Source organism: Emys orbicularis, chromosome 4 (genome assembly GCF_028017835.1).
Source record: "Emys orbicularis isolate rEmyOrb1 chromosome 4, rEmyOrb1.hap1, whole genome shotgun sequence".
Lineage (NCBI taxonomy): Eukaryota > Metazoa > Chordata > Testudines > Emydidae > Emys > Emys orbicularis.
The window spans coordinates 155,385,300-155,410,836 of record NC_088686.1 but is presented as its reverse complement, the minus strand read 5'-3'; the positions used below and the strand labels follow the sequence as shown (position 1 = coordinate 155,410,836).

The window sequence follows — 25,537 nt, the reverse complement described above, 5'->3', positions numbered from 1 at the left end:
CCTATTGGCACAACATTGAAACTGTTAAAGAGACATTCAAGAGGTAATGAAAGCATTTAACAAGCATTTGCCAACCCCCAGGTATATACGGGGCCCTTGCGCCACCCCCACGCCCCAGGTAACCCTGCCCCCCGCCCCCCCACCAGAGGAGCCCCCTCTGTGGCAGCTAACCCCGCCCGCCACCCGGGGAGCCTGCCGCCCCCCCACCCAGGAGCCCCCGCAGCAGCTACCCCGCCTCTGCAGCTAACCCCACCCAGGGAGCCCGCCCCAGCTCACCTCCGCTCCACCTCCTCCGCTGAGCACGCTGGCGCCGCTCTAATTCTCCTCCCCTCCCAGGCTTGCGGCGCCGATTGGAGGAGAATTAGAGCGGGGGCTGTGTGCTCAACGGAGGACGCGGAGTGGAGGTGATCTGGGGCGGGGAGCGGTTCCCCTGTGTGCCCCACCCCCGTTACTGTGGGCGGCCCTCCCCGCGCCCCCCCACCCAGGGCCGGCTCCAGGCACCAGCTAAAGAAGCAGGTGCTTGGGGCGGCCAGTACCAAGGGGCGGCACTCCGGCCGCTATTGGGGCGGCATGTCTGGGATCTTCGGCGGCAATTCGGCGTCAAGTCCCTCTCGGAGCGAAGGACCTGCCGCCGAATTGCCGCCGAAGAGTGGGGCAGCGCGATTGCGCTGACACGGCGCTTTTTTTTTTTTGCCGCTTGGGGTGGCAGAAAACCTGGAGCCGGCCCTGCCCTCGCCCCAGCTCACCTCCACTCCACCTCCTCGCCTGACCGGGCTTTTAGGCGCCCTAGGCGGCTGCCTAGTTCGCCTAGTGGTTGCACCGGCCCTGGGTATATATTGTCAGTTTCTGAATTTAGTGATAAAAACAAAACAAAACAAAAGAACGTGGAGTACTTGTGGCACCTTAGAGACTAACACATTTATTTGATTATGCTCAAATAAATTTGTTAGTCTCTAAGGTGCCACAAGTACTCCTCGTTCTTTTTGCTGATACAGACTAACAGGGCTACCCCTCTGAAACCTGATAAAAACAGCTGTGCATTACTGTTTTGCATTACTCAGCTCTTCTGAGTTAAGATCAAGTGTTTACTCAGAACATGTTAGTCTACAGGACCTTAGTTTAAAATTTGCTTTAAAAATATTTCATTAGTGTGTTGCTGAAGACGATAAAATCATATCTCTAAAAAATCCTTGCATCGATTTTTAGATGCACAATTGGAATATTCATCTTTAGACTTAAATGCTTGGATCTTCAGATATCTAGTTTTTTAAATAAATCCTTCAAAAGACCACCCTTATCTAAAACACACACGCAAGCCCCGGCTGCCTCGGGCAGAGGGGCACCAGTTTAAGAATACTGCATAGGGCCCCATAAATCCTAAGGATGGCCCTGCCCGGGAGGGCGAGCGGAAAAGAGGTCACGTCCGGGCATGGACCCTAACAACCCCACCCCAAGGCTTGCTAATTTGTTAATTTCAGCGCAATAAGAGGCCAGCGAGACACAGAACTGTCCCCTGACAATGTTAAACAGTTACGCAGGGTTGAGGGTTTGCGGTACAGAAACCTCGGGCTGCTTTGTCTCCTGGCAAACAATAGAATCCTCACGCTGCAACTTGGAAATTTATTGATCAGGATACCCAAGAAAAGCATTTAAAACAAGACAAAGTATTTTGAAAGTGAGCGTTAAGCAAAACAATCGTAAGCAAAACGTGAAGTTCCTTTTTTCAGAGAGGATATTGGTGAGAGTCTCTCATTGTGGCTCATTTCTTAGCGGGGAAGATGGTTCGTTCTTTTGTTGAGAGCTGTGAGTTTTGTGGTTACTTTCCCTGCTTTTAACAAAACAGATGCAAAGGGAAGTGGAGGAAGAGAACAGATAATAAGGTGGGAGAAATACAGCTTTTTGTTGGTGTTTTCAGGACACAAGACAGCTGGTCTGTCATGGACAGATGCTCTCTGGACTGGCAAGTCGGTCAGGATAGCTGTTGTTCTGGACCCTGACTCACTTTCCCGCTCCTGGTCATCATCTGGCTGGTCTCGGCAGGTCCTTTTCTTCACCAGTCCTTCACTGAGTGGCTCTCTTATTCCATTGTGCTGGTGTCATGCCTTGCAGTTGGTTACAGGATCAGCTCAAAGACACAGAGAGAGAGAGAGATAGGACAGGCGGAAGATAGAGGGGATGGAAAGGAACACACAAGGGAAAGGAAAACAGCCGGATCCTCGTGTTTATCAACCTGGTGGCTTGGTGGACTGGCAGTGATGTCCGGGTGTCCCCTCTGGTGTGCTGAGCTCTGGGTGTGACAAAAAGAACAGGAGTACTTGTGGCACCTTAGAGACTAACACATTTATTTCAGCATAAGCTTTCGTGGGCTACAGCCCACTTCTTCAGATACAGACTAACATGGCTGCTACTTTGAAACCTGGGTGTGACAGTAACCCTTGAGGCTCATCACCACTCCCCTCTCTGGTTTCTTTCCAGGCAAATGATAACCAAATCCAGGGTAGGCCCCAATGCACATCATTTCTTATGTGAAAACGGAGTCCTTCATTAAGTCAACATGTTACCCCCTCCTCCAGGCAGCTGTATAACCATGACGAAGATAGACTTGTTTCTGATAAAATAATCTGAGAATTTCTTCCCTCTTTCCACTTGTTGGTTAGCGTACAGCAAACTAAATTGTTGGTAACCTGGTGATAAAAAAAAAGGGAGAGTTAGTACAGTGGATCTCTAAACAATTACTTTTCTGCCATTTCATATTTGGACCGTTGGATCGAAAAGCTAAATAACTAAACATACAAGAAAATGATTGCTAGCTGCTTGACTTGTCTGTAGATGAACTAACTAATTCATTTTAAACAAATCACAAGTCTCTTACAATAACGTAAACTGGCTTTGCCAAAATGTTGTTCTGCTGGGTGGTGTATAATTATCCAAATGCAAAATACGTCTCAGACAGTGAGCTCTCTCAAACAATAACTGCTCAGTTTTAAAGTACGTTTATTTCCTTACTCCTTACCTGGCCTCTTCAGGAGTTTGGCTGCCACCATCTCCATGAATTTGTCAGTGGTCATATTGTTGAATTCCTGCTCTTCATTTGCCACATCTATGATGCTTTTTCTGCCCTCCACCCCTTCTACAAACACCTGGAACAGGATAGACATCCTCACCGCTCTTCAGTCAGATGGCAACTGAGCCAGGGTGTTTGCTTCTCCTCACCAAGTCTCTGAAGCTTTCACTTTCACTGTTTGTGATACATTTTTAAAGAAACAGCGTCTGCATTACTGAGCCGTAAAAACAGCCATTAAGAAATGTCTTCCAGAGCAGCCATTGGGGTGGATGCTGGAGCAGCTCTCTAGGGTCTGGGTCTGGGTCTGGGTCGGGGGGGGGGGGGGGAGAAGAGCTGGGTGACACTGTAGATACAGATTTAACACTGGTGAAAGGATTCAATATGATTTTAGCTGTTAGCTGAAGTTGGTGTGCGCATGGGTTTGGGTTGAGTTGGTATGAACAAGACAGCATGACCTTGTTTTGCAAAAGTAAGGACTCTGCTGAGCCAAATGGTCTTAAGCTCTTCAGACTTTTTCCACAAAAAGACAAAGCAGTGTTATCAAAAACCCCTCTCAGTTCTTAACACTGTTTTGCAGGACAGCGGAATATAGACAAGTGCTCATGGGCAGCTGGTGACCTGGCCGTTGTGGGAGGCTAGCCCCCAGCGCCTCCCCTTGTGCCCAAGGCCCCATCCCATATGCCCCCCCTTCTGCCCCCCCTCCCCTGCAGGAGCTCAGAGCACCCCCACCACAGCCCCCAACCCCAGTGCCAGGCGGCCAGGGGGCAAGGCCCCAGCCTCGGTGCTCTGGGCTTGGTGCGGGAGGCAGGCCAGCCAGCCTGGGCTTGCCAAGGCAGAGCGCTCTGGGAACCGCAGGAGGGGGCCGGGCCTGGGAGCAGAGTGTGGGCAGGGCCACGCTAGGCTGTTTGGGAAGGCACAGCCTATCGCTACCTACATAACGATACCCGCTGCCCATGTTCCTGGAGCTCTGAAAGGGGAGGGGCGCATGCCTGCAGGGCAGCTGAGTTCAAAACACTGAGCAGAGCCATTACGGTGGGTATTGTGGGATACGGAGGGAGGTCAGTTCTGGCGATATAACAAATGACAGTGTCTACACTGATGCTTTGTTGCTTTAACTTTGCCGCAAAAAGCTCTATGCCTCTCCTCGAGGTAGTTTTATTTTGTCAGAAAACAGCAGAGTTTTGCTGCCAAAAGTAGCTTTGCAATGTGTCCACCTCCACCATTTTGTCGGCAAAAGCTGCCTTTTGCCCAACAGAACTGTGCAGTGTAGACAAGGCCTGAGCCTCAGGTTTCTTTCCCTCCTCTGCTGTCCCAGCTGCCCCAGCAATCTTTAGAAACAGGTGCCCTAAGCCCCTGCAAATGAAAGTAAGACAATCAGTTTTCTAATGTAACTGTAATGTAATGTAATGTAAAAAAAATGTTTGTTTTTTCTCCTGCTGATAATAGCTCATCTTAATTAATTAGCCTCTTAGAGTGGATAGGGCAACTCCCACCTTTTCATGTTCTCTGTATGTGTATATATATCTCCTCACTATATGTTCCATTCTATGCATCCGATGAAGTGGGCTGTAGCCCACAAAAGCTTATGCTCAAATAAATTTGTTAGTCTCTAAGGTGCCACAAGTACTCCTGTTCTTCTAATGTAACTGATGTTCCTACCAAGTCTTTCTCACTCAGGGACAAATCCTACCATCCTCATTCAGGCAAAAATAACTTATTGGCTTCCAAGGAGTTTTGCCTAAGGACTACATGATTTTGCTAAAGTGGCCTAGGGAATAAAAGGTCATTTTTTAAAAACAAATTGCAACGTGGCTACAGGCAACAGTGCTTGATCACAGCCAGTTGTTTTCTTCTTGATGCAGCTCTAGTTGGTGAAACGTGGAGAGGGAGATCTAATCTACGAATAAAAAAAGAGAAAAATGAAAGTAAGTTTTAAGTTTCATTTTCCTTGCTGGGTGGGGCAGCGTTTCCAGGAATTAGAGTTGTTTATCAGAACAGTGAGACCATGAACAAACATTAATTTTGGACACGCCTGTAAAGAGACAGGCCGAAGCCTGGAGTTCCCCTGCATGTATTAGACACAGCCCCAAGGGCGGAGGCCCACAAATGCAATTATCCAGCCCAAGGTTATGCTTCCTGGGAAGCTCAGGGGGTTTTCTGTGGATTCATCAGGGCTATGCAGGGTTCATGTTTGCAAAGTAACCACAGTAATGTTTCCTTGAGAATGCCCAGGGAATTGTATGGAGCATTTAAAACCCAAATGTGCCCTATAGTACTCATACCTCATGCTTGCCTTTGTACCATTTGAATTCCTCCACTAATCACACCAGATAAACTGCATTTCTCTCAATCAAAAACCAGATATTCGCCCACCTGTGGTTTCCCTGCTGTAATCAACCACCTTCCATTTCCCATTGGCCCCCCTCACTGTAGCAAAGCAAGTCTGTCTGCTGACTGCCTAGGCAGAGTAGGTGCATCTATACAAATATGCTCTGCTCCTGAGATCTTTTCGCCAGTTCCTCGGGAGAAGAGCTCATTCATATCCTGGCTTACCTACATTTGTCTGATTATTGTGAAGGGGTGTGTTACTGCATGAATAAAAGGGGTTAATCCAGGAAAAGGGTGTCTGCAAGTCAAAGAACAATGGCTTCAGATAGTCACCCCGCTACCAACACTTAAAGGACAATTCAGGGGCCATTTGCTCTGATGTTTCTACCTTGGGTCCCTAGTGAGCCCAGCCAACAAGTTTGGCAAGCAGGGGGCTGTTCTGGGGTGCAATAAAACAGGGTCTAATTGTGGTGCTGTCTCTCTCAGTGCATAGGTCATTGATCTTCTGGAGTTGTATCAGTTTTTCTCAGGTGTCTGTTTCTGTCTCAGGCCTTTTCCCCAAAGGGGGAAAAGTCTGGTTCTCCATTCCTCTGGAATCTCCACAGCTAGCAGCATGAATTATAAAATGCTCATGTCCATTGACCTAACCTGGTCTTCTCAAGCCCAGGCATTTCTCTTATTATCTAGAAAAAACCATCCACTTTAAAAGTCTGTATCCAGAAATGGAAGAGATTCTCTGTTCAGGCCAAAGAAAAGGGCCTAAAGCCTGATTCCTCATCAGGTGTATCCATATTGGACAATTTGATGCATTTAAAAGTCTAGATCTGTCTCTCATGTCCATCTGGCTGGTATAGCAGCTCAGCATAAACCTGAACAGGGAGCTAGTGTGTCCTCTCGCAACCGTGTCTCAACGTTTCAGAAGTGCCTCCCCATTTCCTGTCTTGCGCGGAGGGAACGGATACGTTTTGGGTTGTATTATCGAGCGTGTTGTGTGCAAGGGACCTGAGCAGGGTGATGAGCTAGGTGCTCTGTGAAAAGTGGCAGGAGGAGAGAGATGAATGCTGGGGATTTGGTTGGAGGGACAGGGTGAAATGTTGTAGGTGTAAAAAGTAAAATGGATTTGTGGGACAGAGACAAGGGGGTGGGAAGAGAGGCCGGAGGGAGCTGGCAATAACAGGAGGTAGAGAGAGGCAGTAGTTGGGGCATAGATGGCTAAGAGGACAAGGACAGATGTAGAGGGGGGGTGAGCAGGGAAACAGGTGCAGAAGGGATAGAGGACCCAAGCCCTTTGGTCACAATCAGTCTATTTTCAGCTCTTAGTGCAGTCAGTTCTGGCCTCCCCCTTCCACACTTAATCACTTTCCCCATCTTGGCCCATTTCCCCCTCAATCCATTCAGCTTTTGTACCTCCAACCCTCCTGCCCACTTTGCGCGGCTCTTGCTCTCCCTGTGTCGCACCCCAGCACAGATCAGTACGTGCATTTCATGCAGACTGGATTTTGCTCTGTTAATGTTGGCAGGTTTGCTGTAGTGAGGATGTGAGGTAAACACCATGCAAACATGGCAAACTTTGGGTTGTACACATCCCTACACATCCGTGGTACTGAAACAACCAGACCTTCACACACCTCTTCTGTTTTTCCAGTATTTGGGAAATGAAGATTGGCACAGGCGCTGACTTTTATTTTTGCCGGTGGGTGCTTTCTGCCTTCCGGTTTCACCGTGCACCATGTACATGCTCCTGCCACATACTGGTGACTTGTGGGTATTTGGGGGGGGGTGCTTGAGCCCCAGAGCACCCATGGAGTCTGCACCTACAAACACAGCTGGCATCAGTCAGCAGTGTTGGAGTTATGCCTCTATGTGTGCACGCTAGCCCAGCGAGATGATGGGACCACAGACTGTCCACCTGTGGGGACTCCACACAGACTGCTAGTCAGTGCTCACGCCTCTGAGAGCAGGCATCCTCACAGGTGGGTCTGACCTGGGCCTGGACTGGGGTGGGCCTGGGGAGGGGCTCCTCTCCCCCACAGCTCTGGTGGGGCTTGGCTGGGCTGAGGGAGGGGTGCCTCTCCCTGGCAGCTCTGGTGGGGCTGGGCCAGAGGAGGGGCGCCTCTCCCCACCTGTGCATGGCCCTTGAGAGCCTGCTGCGTGGCTGCACAGCTTACAGGGAACATAGACATCTGGTGACCCTACGGGGAGGGGAGGCAGATCTGACAAGGAGCTGGGAAATGGGGGAAGAACTGGAAATGGCTGGGCTAAGACTGGGACAAGGAGCTGGGGAGTGGGAGTGGGGATGGGGCATGGCAAGGTGGGGAGACTGGGACTGGGGTGAGGGATCTGGAGGATTGAGACTGGGATCAGAAACCTCAGGAGTAGAAACTGGAGCTGGCGAAATGAGGAGACTGCGAGGGGACGAGGAGCCACTGGTGTAGTGGAGACGAGGACTGGAAGAGGGCAGAATGGGTCAGGCTTCGGGGGTATGGATCGAAGAGTCTCTGTTCAGTAGAGCAGTGGGTTCTCAACAAGGGGCACGTGTAGCCCTGGGGGTCCTCAGAGGTCTTCCAGGGGGTACATCCACTCATCTAGAGATTTGCCTGGTTTTCCAACAGGCTACATAAAAAGCACTAGCACAGTCAGTGCAGGCTAAAATTTCATACAGGCAATGACTTGTTTACACTGCTCTATATGCTACACACGGCAGTGTGAGTACAATCGTTATATTCCTGTTGATTTATTTTATAATTATATGGTAAAAATGAGAAAGTAGCAATTTGTCAATAATAGTGTGGCTGTGACACTTCTGTATTTTTGTGTCTGATTTTGTAAGCCAGCAGTTTTCGAGTGAGGTGAAATTTGGGGGTACGCAAGACCAATCAGACTCCTGAAAGGGGTACAGTCGTTTGGAAAGGTTGAGAACCTCTGCACTAGAGAACACTCTCCTCCAGGACGTGGAAGGGAACCCAAGGCTCCTAAGACTCCCCATTCCTCTGCTGTTTGCTAGACACTGGGAATGGGTGACAGGGATGAATCCCTTGATGATTACCTGTTCTGTTCATTCCCTCTGGGGCGCCTGGCATTGGCCACTGTCGGAAGACAGGGCACTGGGCTAGATGGACCTGTGGTCTGCCCCAGTATGGCCATTCTTATGCTGTCAGCAAACATCTGTGAAGCCCACAGGCAATCTGTCGAATTCCCCTGTAGTGCTGGTCCATACAGAGAATGACCGCCTCTACTGCTGTCCGTCAGTAACACCATTAGCTCAAGTGGCAGGGGGCCTAGAGGTTCCAACTCTGTTGTTGAACCATGTGAGTGTCAATATGATGCCACCGGATGGAATTCGGTTTTTGCAGTTTGCTTTTTTGACAACCAGAAAATTGCACATAACGAATATGTTAAAAGAACTTTAGTAAGGTTCCAAAGTCAAGCACTGCAAAGGTAGGAAATGCCAGAATTGTAATGTTTCCAGTCCAGTTTTGCAGACTCAAAATGTTTAAATAATTCAAACAGCCTTTGGAGAATCAGCTGGATTTTTTATGCTTATTTGAAGAAAACTGAATTTCTAAACCATCTGAGATTCACACATTTCTCTAAAAACCTGTTAAGTCTACAAGAAAATTATATAATCACTTTCTATCAAGTTTATTTTTTTCCTTGGAAAATGGCACAATTTGTGTCTCTAAAAAGAGAGAGAAAAATAGTTTTATGTGACACTACTATATTACTAAAAACAAAACTGATTTTAAAAAGTTAAGGATACTAAATGACAACAATGTTGTGCTGAAACACACATTTAGTATACTGTATCTGATATATATTTGAGCAGTATAAGATATATGATGTCTTAAAAACAAAGACACAAAGAATTAAAGTTTTTTGTAAATAAGAGGAAGATACCATTTTAAAAATTAAGGCCCTGATTCAGGAAAACATATAAGCATGTGCTTAAGTCCATCCCTATTCAGTAAAGCAGCACATGCTTGGGTTTCACTGAAGTCAGTGAGACCTAAACATGTGCCTAAAGTTAAGCACGTGCTTAAGTCCTTTGCTGAATGGGGAGCTAAACAAATTGGATGTAGCGTACAGATCATTACACTGTAAGAGTTAGTGGCAACTTAATATTGGCTATAAACAAAATCCATATGCCCCTAGAAGCTCTAAAATTGTTTGAAAACTATCCCTCAAAATTGACTGTATATTTGATTGTTCATTGATATGTGTAGATTCGTGCTCTCTGCACAAGCAAAGCATCACCCCACTATCTTTTGCTTTTGCCCTTAAAAGACTTTGCCAGCACTATGGCTGTGGGAATATATCCTGTTAGTCCTTTTGACTGTAGACTACAGTGGTGCAGAATCATTTCTAATTTTCAAATAATGAGAGTTCCTTTAATATTTTACTAGATCTGCACTTAAAATCCCTGTGTGGCATGAATTATTGTCTAAATCCAATCTCTCTGCATGTTGTGATACAGGAGGGCCAGGGAGCAGTGGGAGAGGGGAAATATATAAGCCCTAGGCTAATTAAGGTGTGGTTCCCTGTAGACAAGGGAGGGTGGCTACAGGTTAATTGGAGCACCTGTGGTCAATTAAGGCCCTGTCAGGAACCTAATAACACACACCCCCACCCCCCAGTTCAGGCAGTCAGGGAGAAAGAGAGAGAACTGGAACTTGGAGGTGTGCTGTGAGATTTGAAAGTCCAGAGAACTGAAGTAAGGGACCCTGCCCCAGCATCTAAGGACTGAAGGTACCCCACCCAAGGGATAAGAGGGTAAGAACCTGCAGGGGTTGAGAGGGGCTGGGGCTCAGAGTGAGGAGCAAACCCAGACCCCTTCCCTCCTTTACCACCTTCCTGGGCCACTAGCGGGGTCTTCAGTGCCCCAAGAGCAGGGGCAAGGGGTGGCATCTTAGCCCCTGTCATAAACATACAGCTAAGGGTAGCATAAAATCCCTCCTTTGCCTGTAAAGGGTTAAGAAGCTCAGATAACCTGGTTGGCACCTGACCAAAAGGACCAATAAGGGGAGAAGATACTTTCAAATCTGTGGGGGAAGGTTTTTGTTGGGGCTGTTGTTGCTCTCTTGAGAGAGACCAAGCAAGTAATCCAGCTCCTACTTGAATGATGCATCTAATATTACAGAAGTAGTAAGTAATAGCAAGGAAATGAGTTAGGTTATCTTTTGTTTTAGCTTGTGAATTTTCCCTGTGCTAAGAGGGAGGTTTATCCCTGTTTTTGTAACTTTAAAGTTTTGCCCACAGGGGAATCCTCTGTGTTTTGAATCTGACTACCCTATAAAATTACCCTCCATCCTGATTTTACAGAGGTGCTTCTTCTACTTTTTCTTTATAATTAAGTTCTGTTTTTAAAAACCTGATTGGTTTTTAGTGTCCTAAAAACCCAAGGGGCTGGTTGGTGCTCACCTTGGTTACTCTCAAGTCTCCCCAGGAAAGGGGGTGAAGGGGCTTGGGTGATATTTTGGGGAAACAGGAACTCCAAGTCCTTTTCCTGAATCTTTGTCTGACTCACTTGGTGGTGGCAGCAGTACCCATCCAAGGACAAGGAAGGATTTGTGCCTTGGGGAAGTTTTTAACCTAAGCTGGTAGAAATAAGCTTAGGGGGGCTTTCATGTGGGTCCCCACATCTGTACCCTAGAGTTTAGAGTGGGGAGGGAAACCTGACAGCCCCCCACCACGAAAAGCTCAGGACCCACCATACTAACATCGGCCATCTTGTCACAATGTATAAAGCTTTTATCTCCTGTGTTCCTAAGTGTTGTACATGGACCAAAAGCAATGGTGAGCAGGCATGGAGTTATCTAGGAATGGTCAAAAATTCTCAGTCAAAACTGGTTTTTGACAGAAAATTGGGTTTTCAACTAACCTGAGTTTTCCATGGAATGTGTCTGCTTTCTGTGGAAAATTACAAACTTATTCATTGAAAACCAAAATGTTCTCCCCCAAAACCTCAAAAGTTTAATTTTTCTGTTTTTCACAAAATGAAACATTTAGCAGAAAACGTTGACAAAAATTTTTTTTTTTTGTAGTGGTGAAATTTTGCACAGGAAGAAAAAAATCGGACTAGTTCTAGTAGTATCCTATTGCATCACAAAATTTCAAGCATACTATAAGCAGATAGCATTCTGCTAGTAGATGGGCACAAACATTAAATTTCACCAAAACTTCCTAGAAGTGTCATTTTAAAATCTCAAAGATCTAATTCAATTTATTCAACACTTTAGAACAGGAGTCAATTTGTCAATGAGCTTTAATGCTAAACCTCTGAAAGCAAGAAATTTTTTGGAGATACAATGCAAATCAAAATCCATCTTGCAGTGAGATGCTAACTAGTCTTAACTATGAAGAGTCTACTGTTATGTGACAATAGTGGATATCTGCAAATCACTTTCTTCAAGCATTGAACAGAGAATATTGCTGTACTGGAATAAAGAAGACCCATAGTTTAACTTCCACAGTGAGGCCAGCATGACACATTGTACGTAGACCAATTTATTCACAGCTTCACAATGGGTTATATTTAGAAATTTGGTATGTTTGGTATGTCTTAACCAGCCCCCACTATTCCCAATGAATGGCAAGCCTGAACTTTCTTACCCATGAAAAGAGTAAGATTGATTAATACTGGGTTCAAAAGGGACTCTCCAGGTTGTGTGTGTTAGATTGCAGTACTCTGTGTGAAAAGCTGGACATGTTTCCCTGTGGGGAAGGTTGGAGGACTGCACAGAAAGAGTGGTTTTTCATTCAGTTAGACAAAATACTTTAAAAGCCAAGATCGAACCTCTTTATCCTAAGCCTATGAAAATAAAAACACTTGTATTTGGTTTTGTTCAAGCTTGGTTCAGTCTTAGCCACCTTGTAGAGAGGGGAAATACAATTATGATTATGAATGTATATTTGCTGTCTAGCAAAATCTGAGTATCTGTTAATTGCATGGGTTCTCCAGTATCCTGAACAAGCTACAAAAATAGCCTATCTATTTTATATTACAAGCATTTTCTTTTTTTACGTATGGCTTAAATATCAGGTGTAGCAGACCTATAATATTCACCTCAACACACACTATCCTTACTGGAAAAAGTGTCATTGGAGGGGGTGGGCTTGTCCTGACTCTCGATCAATCTCTTATCTGTCCATCAAGCTTAATTTGACAGGAGGGATAACATTGCTTTTGGGAGGATTGCAGTGGAGCTGAGTACTGACCCTGGGGCATTTCCTAATCTCCCTGGCCTGTATGGCTGGAACAATTTTGCTTATTTCTGAGCCCATACCGGAATTTGTGTTTGTTTTGGAGCTAGTGGTTTTGCACAGTATTGAAAATAGGCACCACGTTTGCTGGCTTGGCAGTTACGAGCAATTTCAAGGCAAGCGAAACAAAATTCAACGTGACATTGTGGACATACAATATATTTGCACTTTTCCATGTGCTCAATGAGTCGCCCACAGGTGGGACAAGCACGGATGGAAGGACAGTTTTTTATTTCACTTCCTGGAAGATCCTTCAGCTTGCAGTTTGCTAAGACTTCCAGGGACTGGTTCTTGCATCCCACATTTTCACACCTCTCGGATGGTGCTCCACCACCTTTCCAGGGCTTCAGGCACTGCCAGCAGAACTCAAAGCCTTGCCCCTTCAGCGAATGGCAGAGGATACAGACCACCCTCAGGTTTTTCAGATCTTGGCGTTCCACATAGCTGTGGCAGTTGGGACACTTGGAGAAAAAACAAATTTCAGACATGAGTGAGAATGTTACTCCATCTTTTTAAAAAGAAAGTGACACAAAATGGTATTTACATAACTTCTGGAGTTCCTTCCCATTTCACAGACCATTGTAAAGATGTGTGCCCTTTTGACTTTTTCATGATTTATAATGAAGGCCTGAAAGGGTATTTTCCTCTCCAAAAACACTTATTTGCCATAGAAATATCAGGAACCTCAAGTCTTAGGCCTTGTCTACACTATACAGTTTTGTCAACAAAAGTCAGCTTTTTCCGACAAAACAGTGGAGGTGCACACCCTGAAATGCTCCTCCTGCGGATGGAACTCCCCTGCTTTGTTGACACCATAAGACCGTCTCAACAAAAGGCACAGGGCTTATGTCGGTGCAGGTAGGGCGACACAATGTCTGTGTAGACACTGCATTCCTTACATCGTCATTGGCTGTCATTCTTGTCAATTTCACAGTTCTGCTGGAGCCGTGATATGGACAAGAAAGCTGCTCCCAGCTCCAGAGCTGGGCTGCTGCCCGGTCTCCGCTCCAAGCCAGGCTGCCACCCAGGCTCCCAGCTTGGGCTGCCACCCGGACTCCCCACTGGGAGCCCTGCTGCCCCGCAGGGTCCCAGGTATCCACTTCCCACCGGGAGCACAGCAGCCGACTGGACTCTGGGTGCGGATCTCCCCGCTGGAGGCGAGAAGTCCCAGGTGGCTTCCCCCACCCCCGGCTAAGAACAGGGAGGTGAGAAGCTGGGGGCAGGCTGGGCTCCTGGCATGGAGCTGTGCAGAGCTGAGCACCCTGGCTCTCAGCCTACTACGCTGCCTCTTGTCAGTCGGCGGGAGCGCTCCTGGTGAGGTCGCACATCACCGACAGAAGGAGGGTAGTGTGGACATCAGCCACCACCGTAATTAATGCAGTGGCTGTAAGTCGACCTAACATAGATCGACTTCTCTTTAGTACAGACATAGCCTTCGCTTTTGCTGATGATCATCCTTGGCCAATCAGGGAAATGGATTGGGGGCACTCCAGCTCTTCGTGATAGGGTGGGGTGTGGTGAATCTTTCACAGAGCTTTTCTTATCACTTTTTGCTAGGCATTGGAATGAAAGAGGTGTTTTCGCAGTCTGAGTCAAAATCCATTGTTCTCACAATCCGGTTCATTTCCTTGCTTTCTGTATGGCCCGATCCCACTCTTACAGCATAAAACAGGATGGACAAGCCCCGAATTTCTAACATTAAAAGACCCCAGGAGGCTGGGGAAGCAGGCAGTTCAGGCGTCCTTTATCTACATCATGAAGAACTTAAAAGGAAACAAAAATAGGTTACCTAGCAGTAGTTGTGGTTCCTCATGATTCGCCTCTGTGCAGTCACACTCATGGAATGGTACCCCCAGTGCCTGTAGGATCTGGAAATCCCTAGAAAACCATGTTTGTAATGGCTACAAAAATGCTTCCTCACCAGCCTGTGGGGTTATATAAGGACTGCAGACCGTTTCTTTTCCTGAAATCCACTGTTGCAGATGTACAGAGAACTCCCAGGTTGAGGGGAAGGAGGGAGGGGCATGGCAGCTCGTAAAGAAGCACAGTCACCGCTAGGTAGTGATTTTCCTCTTTCAGAGACTCTGCATTCCTGCTTTTGGGAGGTCCGTGAGCAGAACAGCCCGTGTGGAAGGTGGGCTGAGGAGTAATCGGTTAAATACAGATTGTAACACGCCTCTCCCAGTCCGGCACTGGCCAAGTCTGAGGAGTAGTGGAAGCAAAATGTGTGAATCAAACTCCACGTCGCTGCTCTGCATATTTTGGCATTAGAGATATATCTCAGACAGGCGATGGCAGCAGAGAGAACCCCGCAGAGTGAGCACCGAGCAGTGCGTACGATTATTCATGCGGCCAGGGGTGGAGCCTCCAGATTGATATGGAGATCTCTGCTGTCCCTTGAGATAAAGGTCCTGAGAGAGAGGCCGGTACTGTGGGGGTCCCAGAACAACTCTGGAAGGTAAGTATGTCGCTGCTCCCTTGGCCATGCTGGAACAATCAGGATGAGCCTTGCTTTGTCTTGGTGGACCTTTTGAATGGCCAGTGTGATGGGGTGAACTGGAAGAAATGCATACAGATCCTTGCTCCAGTCCAGGAGGAGAGCATCTATCAGAGATTGCTTGCTCCTGCCTGCTTATAAACAGTAGAGGGGACATTTGGAATTCTCTCCGGAGGCAAATAAATGTATGTCTGGCACTCCCTGCCTGCTGAGGAGACCGCTCTTCAGTGTTGAGCTGCTCTGCTGAAAACGTCTTTGCACATTCTTCTCTCCTGGCTGCAGACCAATGCCAGAGACTCCTATTGTCTTCGCACAGTGCTAGAGAGGGAGCTCTGCCTTGCTTGTCGTACATTGCTGTGGTTTTGTGTGAACAACCTGGCCTTGGGGAGAGAATTCGTTGGCCCAGTGAATGGCTTTTGTTTCCCACTTGTTCCCGAGGTCATGGATGACCACTAGCTCTTGGAAGCCCCGTGCAGAAACGTCTGTAATGATTACAGCCAAGGGAGCTGGGTGGTTAAAGCAAACTCCCTGTAGCTCGCTATCTCTCTGGGTCTGTGTGGGGATGGGGAGCAGATTGTTGTCCATAGGTGCAGAATAAGAAGACTTGGCCCCCTTTAGCTTTTCTCCAAAGCTGCAGATACCAAAAAATTTGGAGCTGAGATGCTGCAAGTCAGTCTGTGCCAGTTGCCGCAGCTGACAAGGTAAGCGGGAGCCTGTGATGTCAGCCAGCTCCCCTTCTCAGGAGCCAGAAGCCCGTGGCTGATATATAGGACAATCCCATCCTGAACGGTGGCTTGTAGTATATTAAGCAGTAGATCCCTGGCTTCTATGAACAGTGGTGGTGACCTCCTACTTGACAGGAGTGCACCCTTCTCCCTAAAAACAACGAGGAGTCCTTGTGGCACCTTAGACTAACACATTTATTTGGGCATAAGCTTTTGTGGGCTAAAACCCACTTCATCAGATGCATAGAGTGAAAAATATAGGCCCAATTGACACCCCTTTCCAGAAGGTTCAGGAAATTTGAGGTCAGGCGCACCATCCCATGAGTGGGAATGTACAGAGGCCCTTGAAATAGTGCTTTCCTATGCAGGTCACCTTTCAGGAGATGCGCCATTCTCGGTCTTCTGTGTTTGAAGATGACTTTCCCAAATGGTTTTTTAGCTCCATTTCCTGCACATGCCCAGCTGCATAAATAAGGTCAATGTCCCCCAGCTCTGTTAGGGATGTGCGCTATGCGAGGCCGGGCAGAGGAACAACTGGATACCGGATATCTGCTCCTTGGGATGCCCTGGATCCGTAACCAGCAGCATCACTGTCATGGCGCAACATGGAAGCTGCTGCAACAGGAGCAGCACAGCTTCACCGTTCTCTACAAAGTGCCATCATGAATAAAACAAAGGCAGAGGTGTGAAGGAGGAGAGAAGCAGTAGGGATCCGGACTCACCTCTTTGTAGTCATGGTAATATTTAGCTGCAAACTTCGCAAGTTTTTCTTCAAAGTTCCGTTGCTCTGCTTCAGTGATTGAAGCATTCCGACGGACTTCCGGATAGGACCATTCCTTCCCACATTTTTCCCCATTAACATCAGCAGGGCAGTGAAACTTCAAGTGACCCTGTAGGCCAGGAAAGCAGAGAAGTCAAAGAGGCAAAGCTATGAAATTTGAAACCTTTGCCATATTACAAGCCACCTATTAAGGTCAGCGTTAACTCCATCTTAAAAGAGTTGCTTGCTTGTTTGCTAGTTTGGAATTTGGATCTAGTTTTACTGATGAGATTCTGGTGGTGGTGGAGGTGTTAAATATGGTCAGAAAAAATTGTGCTTTCTCTGATTTCTGAAGCAGCTTAACTCTTCATTTCTCTCACTTTGTTGAAAAGCGTTGTGGGGTGTGTGTGTGTGTATATATATATATATATATTCATAACCAACCTTCAGTTCCCATTATTATTATTTTTTAATAACTTGCTAATCTGAGGCTTATGAATGTGTCACTGAGTCATCAGTAAGTGAAATATTTATAAATTTATTTAAAGGAGTACATTTGTGAAATATTTCCTGAAGCAAAAAACCAAAGTCATGGCTAAAAACTCCTATTTAAGTGAGGGGGTATAAGTGATTTGAAGAAAAATTGCTTTGAGTCTGACTGTGGTCTCCATTCTGGCCATCTATGCTGTTTTGTTGGGCTACTTATAAAATTACTCTTCTTTCTTTTAGTATTTAACATTTCTTTCCCTATTTTGTCTATCTCTTGTTTTATGGTCTCATCCGTTCTGTATGTGCCCAGCTTGGAAAACTGCAAAGAGCAATTCCAGCCACAGTTGGCTGTTTAATCTACCTTATGCTCTCTTTGGTGTTGAGGAATTTCATGTTCTCATCCACTCAGCCTGCCTTCTTTCTTAAACTTAAGACTAGCTCACTGAACCAGCACGCACGGCACCAAAAGACTGAGATTTAGGAAGCCGCACTCGTGACGAGGTTGGTAGTCCTCGTGCAGTTTGAGGACTCTTCAACACCCTGATTTATGTTAGGATCATCTGAAAGGTTCTCAACACGGCTGGATAGCTTTATCTGAATTTTTGTTCTTTTCTCCATCCCTTTTTGCAATCGATCATAACTTTTCTGGGACATTCATCCACTTCTTGTTACGCATTCCCCTGGCTGGGGGAGCCCATCCTGAGCTTCAGGAGACATATAACTCGGGTCCAACCACAGACTGCCTCTTGTAATGCAGTGCTCCTGGGTGGATTGTTGGCAGTGGGGAACAGAATCCAGGAACCTCTGCATCTAAAAGCAAGAGCCTCTGCTGCCTGGCCTATGTCTGTTAGCTCAGGGGCGGTAACAGACTTGTTAAACCTCTATGTGGTTAAGCCATTAGAGGAAGGGAGAGCCACACTGCAGGTGTGGGTTACACGTACAAGGAAGCTTCTGAAGCATTCACATACCTATGTACTTGCTGACTCCTCCACTTTTATTTGCATATAGTGCCATTCTGTGTTGGTGAGTACTCGTGAGGCATGTCCCCCTGGCAGGTGCCACATTTATAGAAGACTCTGAAGGAGGACTACATCAAGTCCGTAGGATAATGCACTGGCTGTGTCAGGGTTCCCTCCCCACTCTGAACTCTGGGGTACAGATGTGGGGACCCGCATGAAAGACCCCCTAAGCTTATTTCTACCAGCTTAGGTTAAAAACTTCCCCAAGGCACAAATTCCCTTCCTTTTCCTTGGACCACCAAATGATTTACACAAAAATTCAGGAAAGGGTCACTTGGAGCCCTATTCCCCCCCAAGCTCCTTCACCCCCTTTCCTGGGGAGACTTGAGAATAATATACCAACCAATTGGTTAACAAAGTGAGCACAGACCAAACCCTTTGGTTTTTAGGACACAAAATCAATCAGGTTCTTAAAAGAACTTCTTTATTATAAAGAAAAAAAGTACAAGAATCACACTTGCAAAATCAGGATGCAAGGTAACTTTACAGGTAATAAAAAGATTTAAAACACAGGATTCCTCTCTGGACTCAGATTCACAGTTACAAAAAACAGGAATGAAACTCCCTCTTAGCATAGGGAAAATTCACTAGCTAAAACAAATGATAATCTAACGCATTTCCTTGCCCTTATTTACAATTTTTGTAACCTTTTATGGATCATTTCAAGTATGTTTTCAGGAGATGTTTTACCTGCCTGGTCTCTCTCTCTCTCTCTCTCTCTCTCTCTCTCTCTCTCTCTCTCTCTCTCCATCTGGAGAGAGAACAAACAGAGAGCACAAACAACCTCCCCCCTCCCCCCCAAGATTTGAAAGTATCTTCTTTCATTAGTGGTCCTTTTGGTCACATGCCAACCAGGTTATTTGAGCTTCTTAACCCCTTACAGGTAAAGATTCAGTACAGCTGCCCAGGAGGGATTGTATGCTACCCGTATCTGTATGTTTATGACAGGCTGAAACTGTGGTGTTTATTTGGGTTATAGAAAACTACTTGTGGCAAGGTGCTCAAATTTTATTTTATCTCTGAGTACTTAGCTCTGTATAGGTCTCCAGTAGCAGGACTTTCTCCATCCTTAGAGGTTTGTAAGGCCCGGCTTGACAAAGCCTTGGCTGGGATAATTAGTTGGTGTTGGTCCTGCTTTGAGCAGGGGGTTGGACTAGATGACCTCCTGAGGTCCCTTCCAACCCTAATCTTCTATGATTTGGCAGAGGTCATAATTCCTGGAAAGGTTCATCTTCTTTTGAAAGTGTTCAAAGGCAGATGATATGCCAAACGGATGTTGACTAAAACAAAAAATTTCCAAATAGTGTAATAGAATCTGCACTACTGATTACTTCTATGTACTCAAAAGAACAGCAACTGGGCGTGGCATTTTCAGACAGCTTTTGTCTCCAAGTTCATAGAATCATAGAGCCATAAGGTTAGAAGGGACAGCAGGGGTCATCTAGTCTAACCCCCTGCCAAGATGCAGGATTGCAAGTTGTTCTAACACATGTTCTACACATGGAGGTACATGTCTCTTTCTTCAGAGATTCTCATTAAGCTTAAAAAAATCTACATGGATCTGAATCTTTGGGTTTTTGGCTTGTCACTAGCACACCATTCTGTTGGAATATCTACTTGGAAAGTTACATGCATCTTCTCCATTTGGCTGAGTTCCTCTTTTACCTGGCTGTCAGTGGGAGGGAGACTTCTAGGTGCTGGCAGAAAGTGGGAATTGAAACCAAGTGCTCTTTTGGGGTGGCAAGTGGAGCTGCCTGTTGACAGCTCTAAGGAAGTCAGTCATTGCTGTGTCAGGGCTCTGGCCGTGTTCAGTGTTTTGTATATAATGTGGCCTCACCTCATTGTTTTGTGTACCCCTGACATTACAATATCATTACAACCAAAAGTACCAACTCAGCCCAGGAATTGCTGTATCTCATCACATTTCCAGCACAATTTTGCAGACTCAAAAGATTCAAAGAAATCAAAGGCTTTAAAAATAGCATCTGGACTTCAGTTGTTTATTTGAAATGGACCCTTTGAACTTTCTGAGGTTCTCTTGTCACTGGAAAGAATGATCTCTTTGCATCACAGGTAGTTACTTATTTCTCATGGGTGGGGAGGGAAGCAGGGGATGGGAGGGGAAATAACAGTACATGGTCTCAGAATGCCCCACATTACTAGCTGAAGACAGTTTTCCCACTTGACAGAACATTTCAATATCTCAAGGGACATATCTCTGGAAGAAACCAAAATATATTAAAAACACATAGTATGGCTTCTCTGACTGCCTTCTGTGTTCTCTTACCTGGTCTAACAGACTTCGGCACCAACCTGTTAAGGAACCAGGATCTGCAGCATGTCCACAAGACATTTCCACCCTCATGAGCTCCTCCTCATCACCTGACAAGCAAGGAAACACTAGCTGAATTAACATAAAAATCCTCTCAAAACTGAGTGTGTTTATCAAGTCTGGATCTTTGGTCTGGGAGATTCTGCGCGCACACACACACACACACACACACACACACACACAACTGCATAAAGAACAGGAGTACTTGTGGCACCTTAGAGACTAACAAATTTATTAGAGCATAAGCTTTCATGGGCTACAGCCCACTTCTTCGGATGCATATAGAATGGAACATATATTGAGGAGATATACAGAGAGCATGAACAGGTGGGAGTTGTCTTACCAACTCTGAGAGGCCAATTAAGTAAGAGGAAAAAAAACTTTTGAAGTGATAATCAAGATAGCCCAGTACAGACAGTTTGATAAGAAGTGTGAGAATACTTACAAGGGGAGAGAGATTCAATGTTTGTAATGGCTCAGCCATTCCCAGTCCTTATTCAATCCTGAGTTGATTGTATCTAGTTTGCATATCAATTCCAGCTCAGCAGTCTCTCGTTGGAATCTGTTTTTGAAGTTTTTCTGTTGTAAAATAGCCACCCGCAGGTCTGTCATTGAATGACCAGACAGGTTAAAGTGTTCTCCCACTGGTTTTTGAGTATTATGATTCCTGATGTCAGATTTGTGTCCATTAATTCTTTTGCGTAGAGACTGTCCGGTTTGGCCAATGTACATGGCAGAGGGGCATTGCTGGCACATGATGGCATGTATCACATTGGTAGATGTGCAGGTGAACGAGCCCCTGATGGTATGGCTGATGTGATTAGGCCCTATGATGATGTCACTTGAATAGATATGTGGACAGAGTTGGCATCGGGCTTTGTTACAAGGATAGGTTCCTGGGTCAGTGTTTTTGTTCAGTGATGTGTGGTTGCTGGTGAGTATTTGCTTTAGGTTGGGGGGTACAGAGTACTGAAGCAGCTGACAGAAGATGTGTCTAGGGTGCACATATTTACAAAAGTTCCTCTGGGATTTAGGGACTCAAATATCATTGACTTTCAATGGGACACGTGGGACTTACACTTTTAAAACCCTGAGATGCTTTTGGGGATGTGGGGGAGGGTGCAGGAGTCAGCATGGGCTGGGTGTGTGTGTGAGGGGGGCTGCAGGAGACAAGGCTGGGTGTGTGAGGGGTGGGTACAGGAGTCAGGGAGGGTAGGGGACTGGGGTGTATGTGTGTGTGAGGGGCGTGCAGGAATCAGGACAGAGGGTGGGGGCTGGGGTCATGGGAGTGCTCCCAGTCCCCTGCCCTGAGCGGCTCATGGCAGGGGACTGGAGAGGGGGTATGTGTAGGGGGAGTGTGGGGGCCCTGCCTTTGCTCCGCCCTGTCCTGATTCCACCCCCCTTTCCCAAGGCCCCACCCCCACCTCTTCCCTGCCAGAGCATGCTGCGGCCCCACCCTTCCGGAGTGCCTGGAGCTGGCAAACAGCTGTTCGGCGGTGGGGGCAGCGCTGGGAGGGAGGAGGAGGGGCAGGAACGCGGCACTCTCGGAGGAGGAGGCGGGAGAGGGGTGAGCTTGGTTGCCAGTGGGTGCAGAGCCTGCAGGACCAAGCTTCTGCCCCCGTAGCTGCCCAGCCTGGGGGGCCCGTGCCAGGACACCCTGCTGTGTTTTACTGTAAAGCCGCCTGTGGTCCCACTACCACAGACTTCCTGAGCCTTCTTCCTCATGGTCCTTTGGCTCCTTCAGGCCAGCTAGGCTGGCATAAAAACGGACAGAGCATGTACAGGACCCCCCTACAGAATATCGCCAGGCACAGGAAGGGGAAACTCTCTTGTTACTTGCAGCAGCACCACCCAAAAGAGACTGCATCACAAAATTAGCAATAATACAGCGTTTCTTCAGACTGACTTTCTCGCACGCTAAGAAGAAGAACTTCTAAAACTATTTTAGCATCGCTATCTGATGTCTCCCACCAGAATAGTCATAGTCTCCATCTCATTCCTTAGATGTCCTGACCTTGTCCTGGCTTTTTGACTACTGCTACATGTTGAACAGCAGTCTCCATTGAGCTGTCTGCAGCGATGCTCAAGCCTATTTTACAAAATGCTCAGTACAAGCCAACCAGCAAATCTGGGAGGTCCGTGACCAGGCATGTCGTCCCCCACTGTCGCCTCTGTCTGTATGAAATCCACTAAGGGCTCTTTACATCTTTTGACACAAATACTTTTTACATTAGTTCAATTTAAAAAGTAATGATTATTTTCATACCCACTTTCAACTTCTTAGCTGGGGCAGGATCTGTGTTCTGATCCACCAGCCTGGCCACGAATGGGCAGAGTCCCAGGCGCGTAAAAGGGGGCATACCTCCCTCCATCTATGGCTACAGCATAGGTGGGCTCTAAAGGCTTCATCTGCTTCCCTAATGCCACCCCTCTCCCCACCATTCCTCTCTCCAGACACCCCAGAGAAGCAGGAGAAGTGTCCACACATGCTGCATGCACCCAGTGGCTGCTTCTCCTAGTGAGCTATGTGTGCTGAACAGGAAACTTCAAGGTGCAAAGTCACCAAATAGCAGGTTTCAGACTAAGGTAATTCACACAATGATTTAAAGTTTCTGCTTTGCTCTCATGCTTCCAAATGGCGTGACTATCTGGTTACACAAACTCCAATTCCATTTCAGAATGGTGAGACCATGCCCCTTCACCACTCCCACAGTGTGTTTGCCACAAACAAGGAAGGACCTAAGTTATCAGGCTGATAACAAATGAAAATGCTGCCCAGAATTACCTGTGATATCGTCCTTTCTACGAACAAACTTTGGTGCAGGCTCTTCATTTTCTTTCCTAAAAAATTCCATAGTCTTAGCTGGAGACACAAAGGAGACAGAAAACCCCCTCCAAAAATTATCGCTCAAGGGAGAGAGCGTCTGTCTGTCAGTCCTGTACAATGGTACAATTTGCTTTGACAAATCTCTGGGTGAGGATTACAAAGCTAGCTAGAAGTGGTTTCACTTTGAGCTGGTTAATGACTCCTCCCTCTCGAGCTGCATCATTCAACACTCATGCTGCAGAAGGGAGCTTCTGCTTTCATTTCCCTGTTTCCCTCTCTCTGAGGCCCAGAGAGCATCAGTTCAAAAACTTACAGTCTACATACGGGGAGAGCAACAGTTTTGCCACGGCAATTGTTACATGAAAGCCCTGATAAAAAGGGCTCAAATGATAGAAATGTTACTTAGGATGTACATCGAAGTCATCATAGACAGTGTTTTGTATCTAAAATGACTTTTACTTTTCATATGTAGTGTGAATAACAGCAGCAGAAGAGCATGAGCAGAGAGATTCAAACAATTTTGAACCCAAGTCTCCACCAAAATGTGTGGTGTGTTTTTGTTGTTGTTGTGTTTTTTTTTTTTTTTTTTTTTTTTTTAAATTTAATTTTTATTTCTGGGGAGAGAATGTTCTGGTGTCCTGGTCCCTTATTTGACAGCAGGGCTGTCACTGAAATTGTTCTTTATCACCCTCTCAGGCAGCCCAGGTTTTTAACAAATCAAGTTTATAAACTGCTTCTTACAGTATTGTTCCCCCAGCAAACTGCAGAGTTGTCCAAATGTAACTAGAGATATTTGGCAAAAAACACAAATCCTAGATTCCACAACTCCTGAATCAGCAGTGCGACAAGTCCACAACTTTCAAACCAGAGAAAACTAAAACTAATAGCTTTAACCCAAGGAGCTAAAGTTTACAAAAGAACCATCTTCTACGGGCCCCTTCCTCCAGTCGTATCAATCACTGGCGGTGCTTTGTCCCACTCAAAGATACAAGGAAAGGCAGGTATAATAAAACAAACAAGTATTTATTGAACAAACACAAGGAAAACCACTCAGTTAACAACCAATGTTTGGCATAAAGCCAGGGACCCCAAAACAAGATAGGTAGATAACAAGTAAATCAAATAACTCTGTACATAACCATGTCTTGCAGACACATGAATGCTATGGACCATGGACAGGAACCACAAGGACCACCAGGAGACAGCACTCAGGATCCTTTTGGGACAGCATAGGGAATCCGGACCAATGCCACGACAAAGACAGGACCAGGATCAGGTAACAGGCAGGTAAGTCGGAATCTTCTTCGGACGTCACACGGGTACAGATAATGCGCACAGGCAAATGGAACTGGGCTGCCACTCGGGTGCTGGGCGCACAGTCCTTTGGTAACCTCCCGTTGTCGGGTGGATTATTCCAAGTCATGTGACTATTTCCTGCTACAAGTTCCCACCAAACTTCAGAAAGCGCACCAACTGGGTGATAAAGAAAGGGGACTAACATGGAGGGCAAACGACAACTCAGGCGAAACCAGCCAAAATAGTGAAATTGGCCCTACTGAGAGAGAGGAAATCCTCTGGCTGCAGTGGGCCTGCCATCTGACTGGGAAGCTGATCCACTAACAGGTGTTCTTAAACTGAATACTATTATGATAAATTGGAAAGAAAATAGCCTGATGCATGACTGAAGTGTGTCATGCCCCCTGCAAGAGTCTAACATCCATTCCCAACTGGGAGAACCACTGTCCTTTTGCAAGGTGCCTGTTGCTGAGCCCTTGGTCCATCCACCTTGGGGGAAAATTCATTTGACCGGGACCTGTTTTAAATCTAGTTCCCCACTGAGTTCCCTCCCTGCTGAGCAGCAGCAGCAGCAGCTCTGTGCCACTGAAGGAGCCTGCTAGCCAGTCAAGGTGAGAAGCATAAGGCAGTGCGTGAACTGTTGGCTGAGGGAGGCTAGCCCCCAGCCCCACCCCTTCTATCCAAGGTCCCATCTCTTTTGCACCCTGCCAAAGCCCGGGGCCCCCCTCACATGGCTACTGGCCTCAAGCCCCACCCCAGGCTAGCCCCCCAAAGGAGCACCAGAAGAGTAGACAGTGTGTGGCCACAGCCTCCCTAGCTCCAGAGTGTCAGGAAGGCGGATGGCGCAGGGCCCCAGCCCCTCCAGTCCCAGAGTGCCAGGAAGGCAGGTGGCACATGGCCCCAGCCCCCCCCAGCCCCAGAGCACTGGGAGAGCGGGCGG

The 25,537-nt window shown here is 46.7% G+C and overlaps 1 protein-coding gene and 1 long non-coding RNA gene across 2 annotated transcripts; both read right to left on the bottom strand.

Annotated features, from left to right (window-relative positions):
- Positions 1-1,602: 1,602 nt before the first annotated feature.
- On the bottom strand, positions 1,603-3,247 carry LOC135877379 (uncharacterized). Its single transcript, XR_010561358.1, has 2 exons — positions 3,014-3,247; positions 1,603-2,684 (listed from the first exon to the last, which is right to left on the bottom strand). It is a non-coding gene; the product is annotated as an uncharacterized LOC135877379 (long non-coding RNA).
- An 8,098-nt stretch (positions 3,248-11,345) lies between these two features.
- LOC135877366 (E3 ubiquitin-protein ligase DDB_G0292642-like) lies at positions 11,346-23,453 on the bottom strand. The gene is made up of 4 exons (XM_065402794.1): positions 23,260-23,453; positions 20,430-20,524; positions 16,597-16,764; positions 11,346-13,113 (listed from the first exon to the last, which is right to left on the bottom strand). Exons 1-4 carry the CDS (start codon positions 23,327-23,329, stop codon positions 12,658-12,660), a joined length of 789 nt encoding a protein of 262 aa, XP_065258866.1. The 5' UTR covers positions 23,330-23,453; the 3' UTR covers positions 11,346-12,657.
- Positions 23,454-25,537: the final 2,084 nt, after the last annotated feature.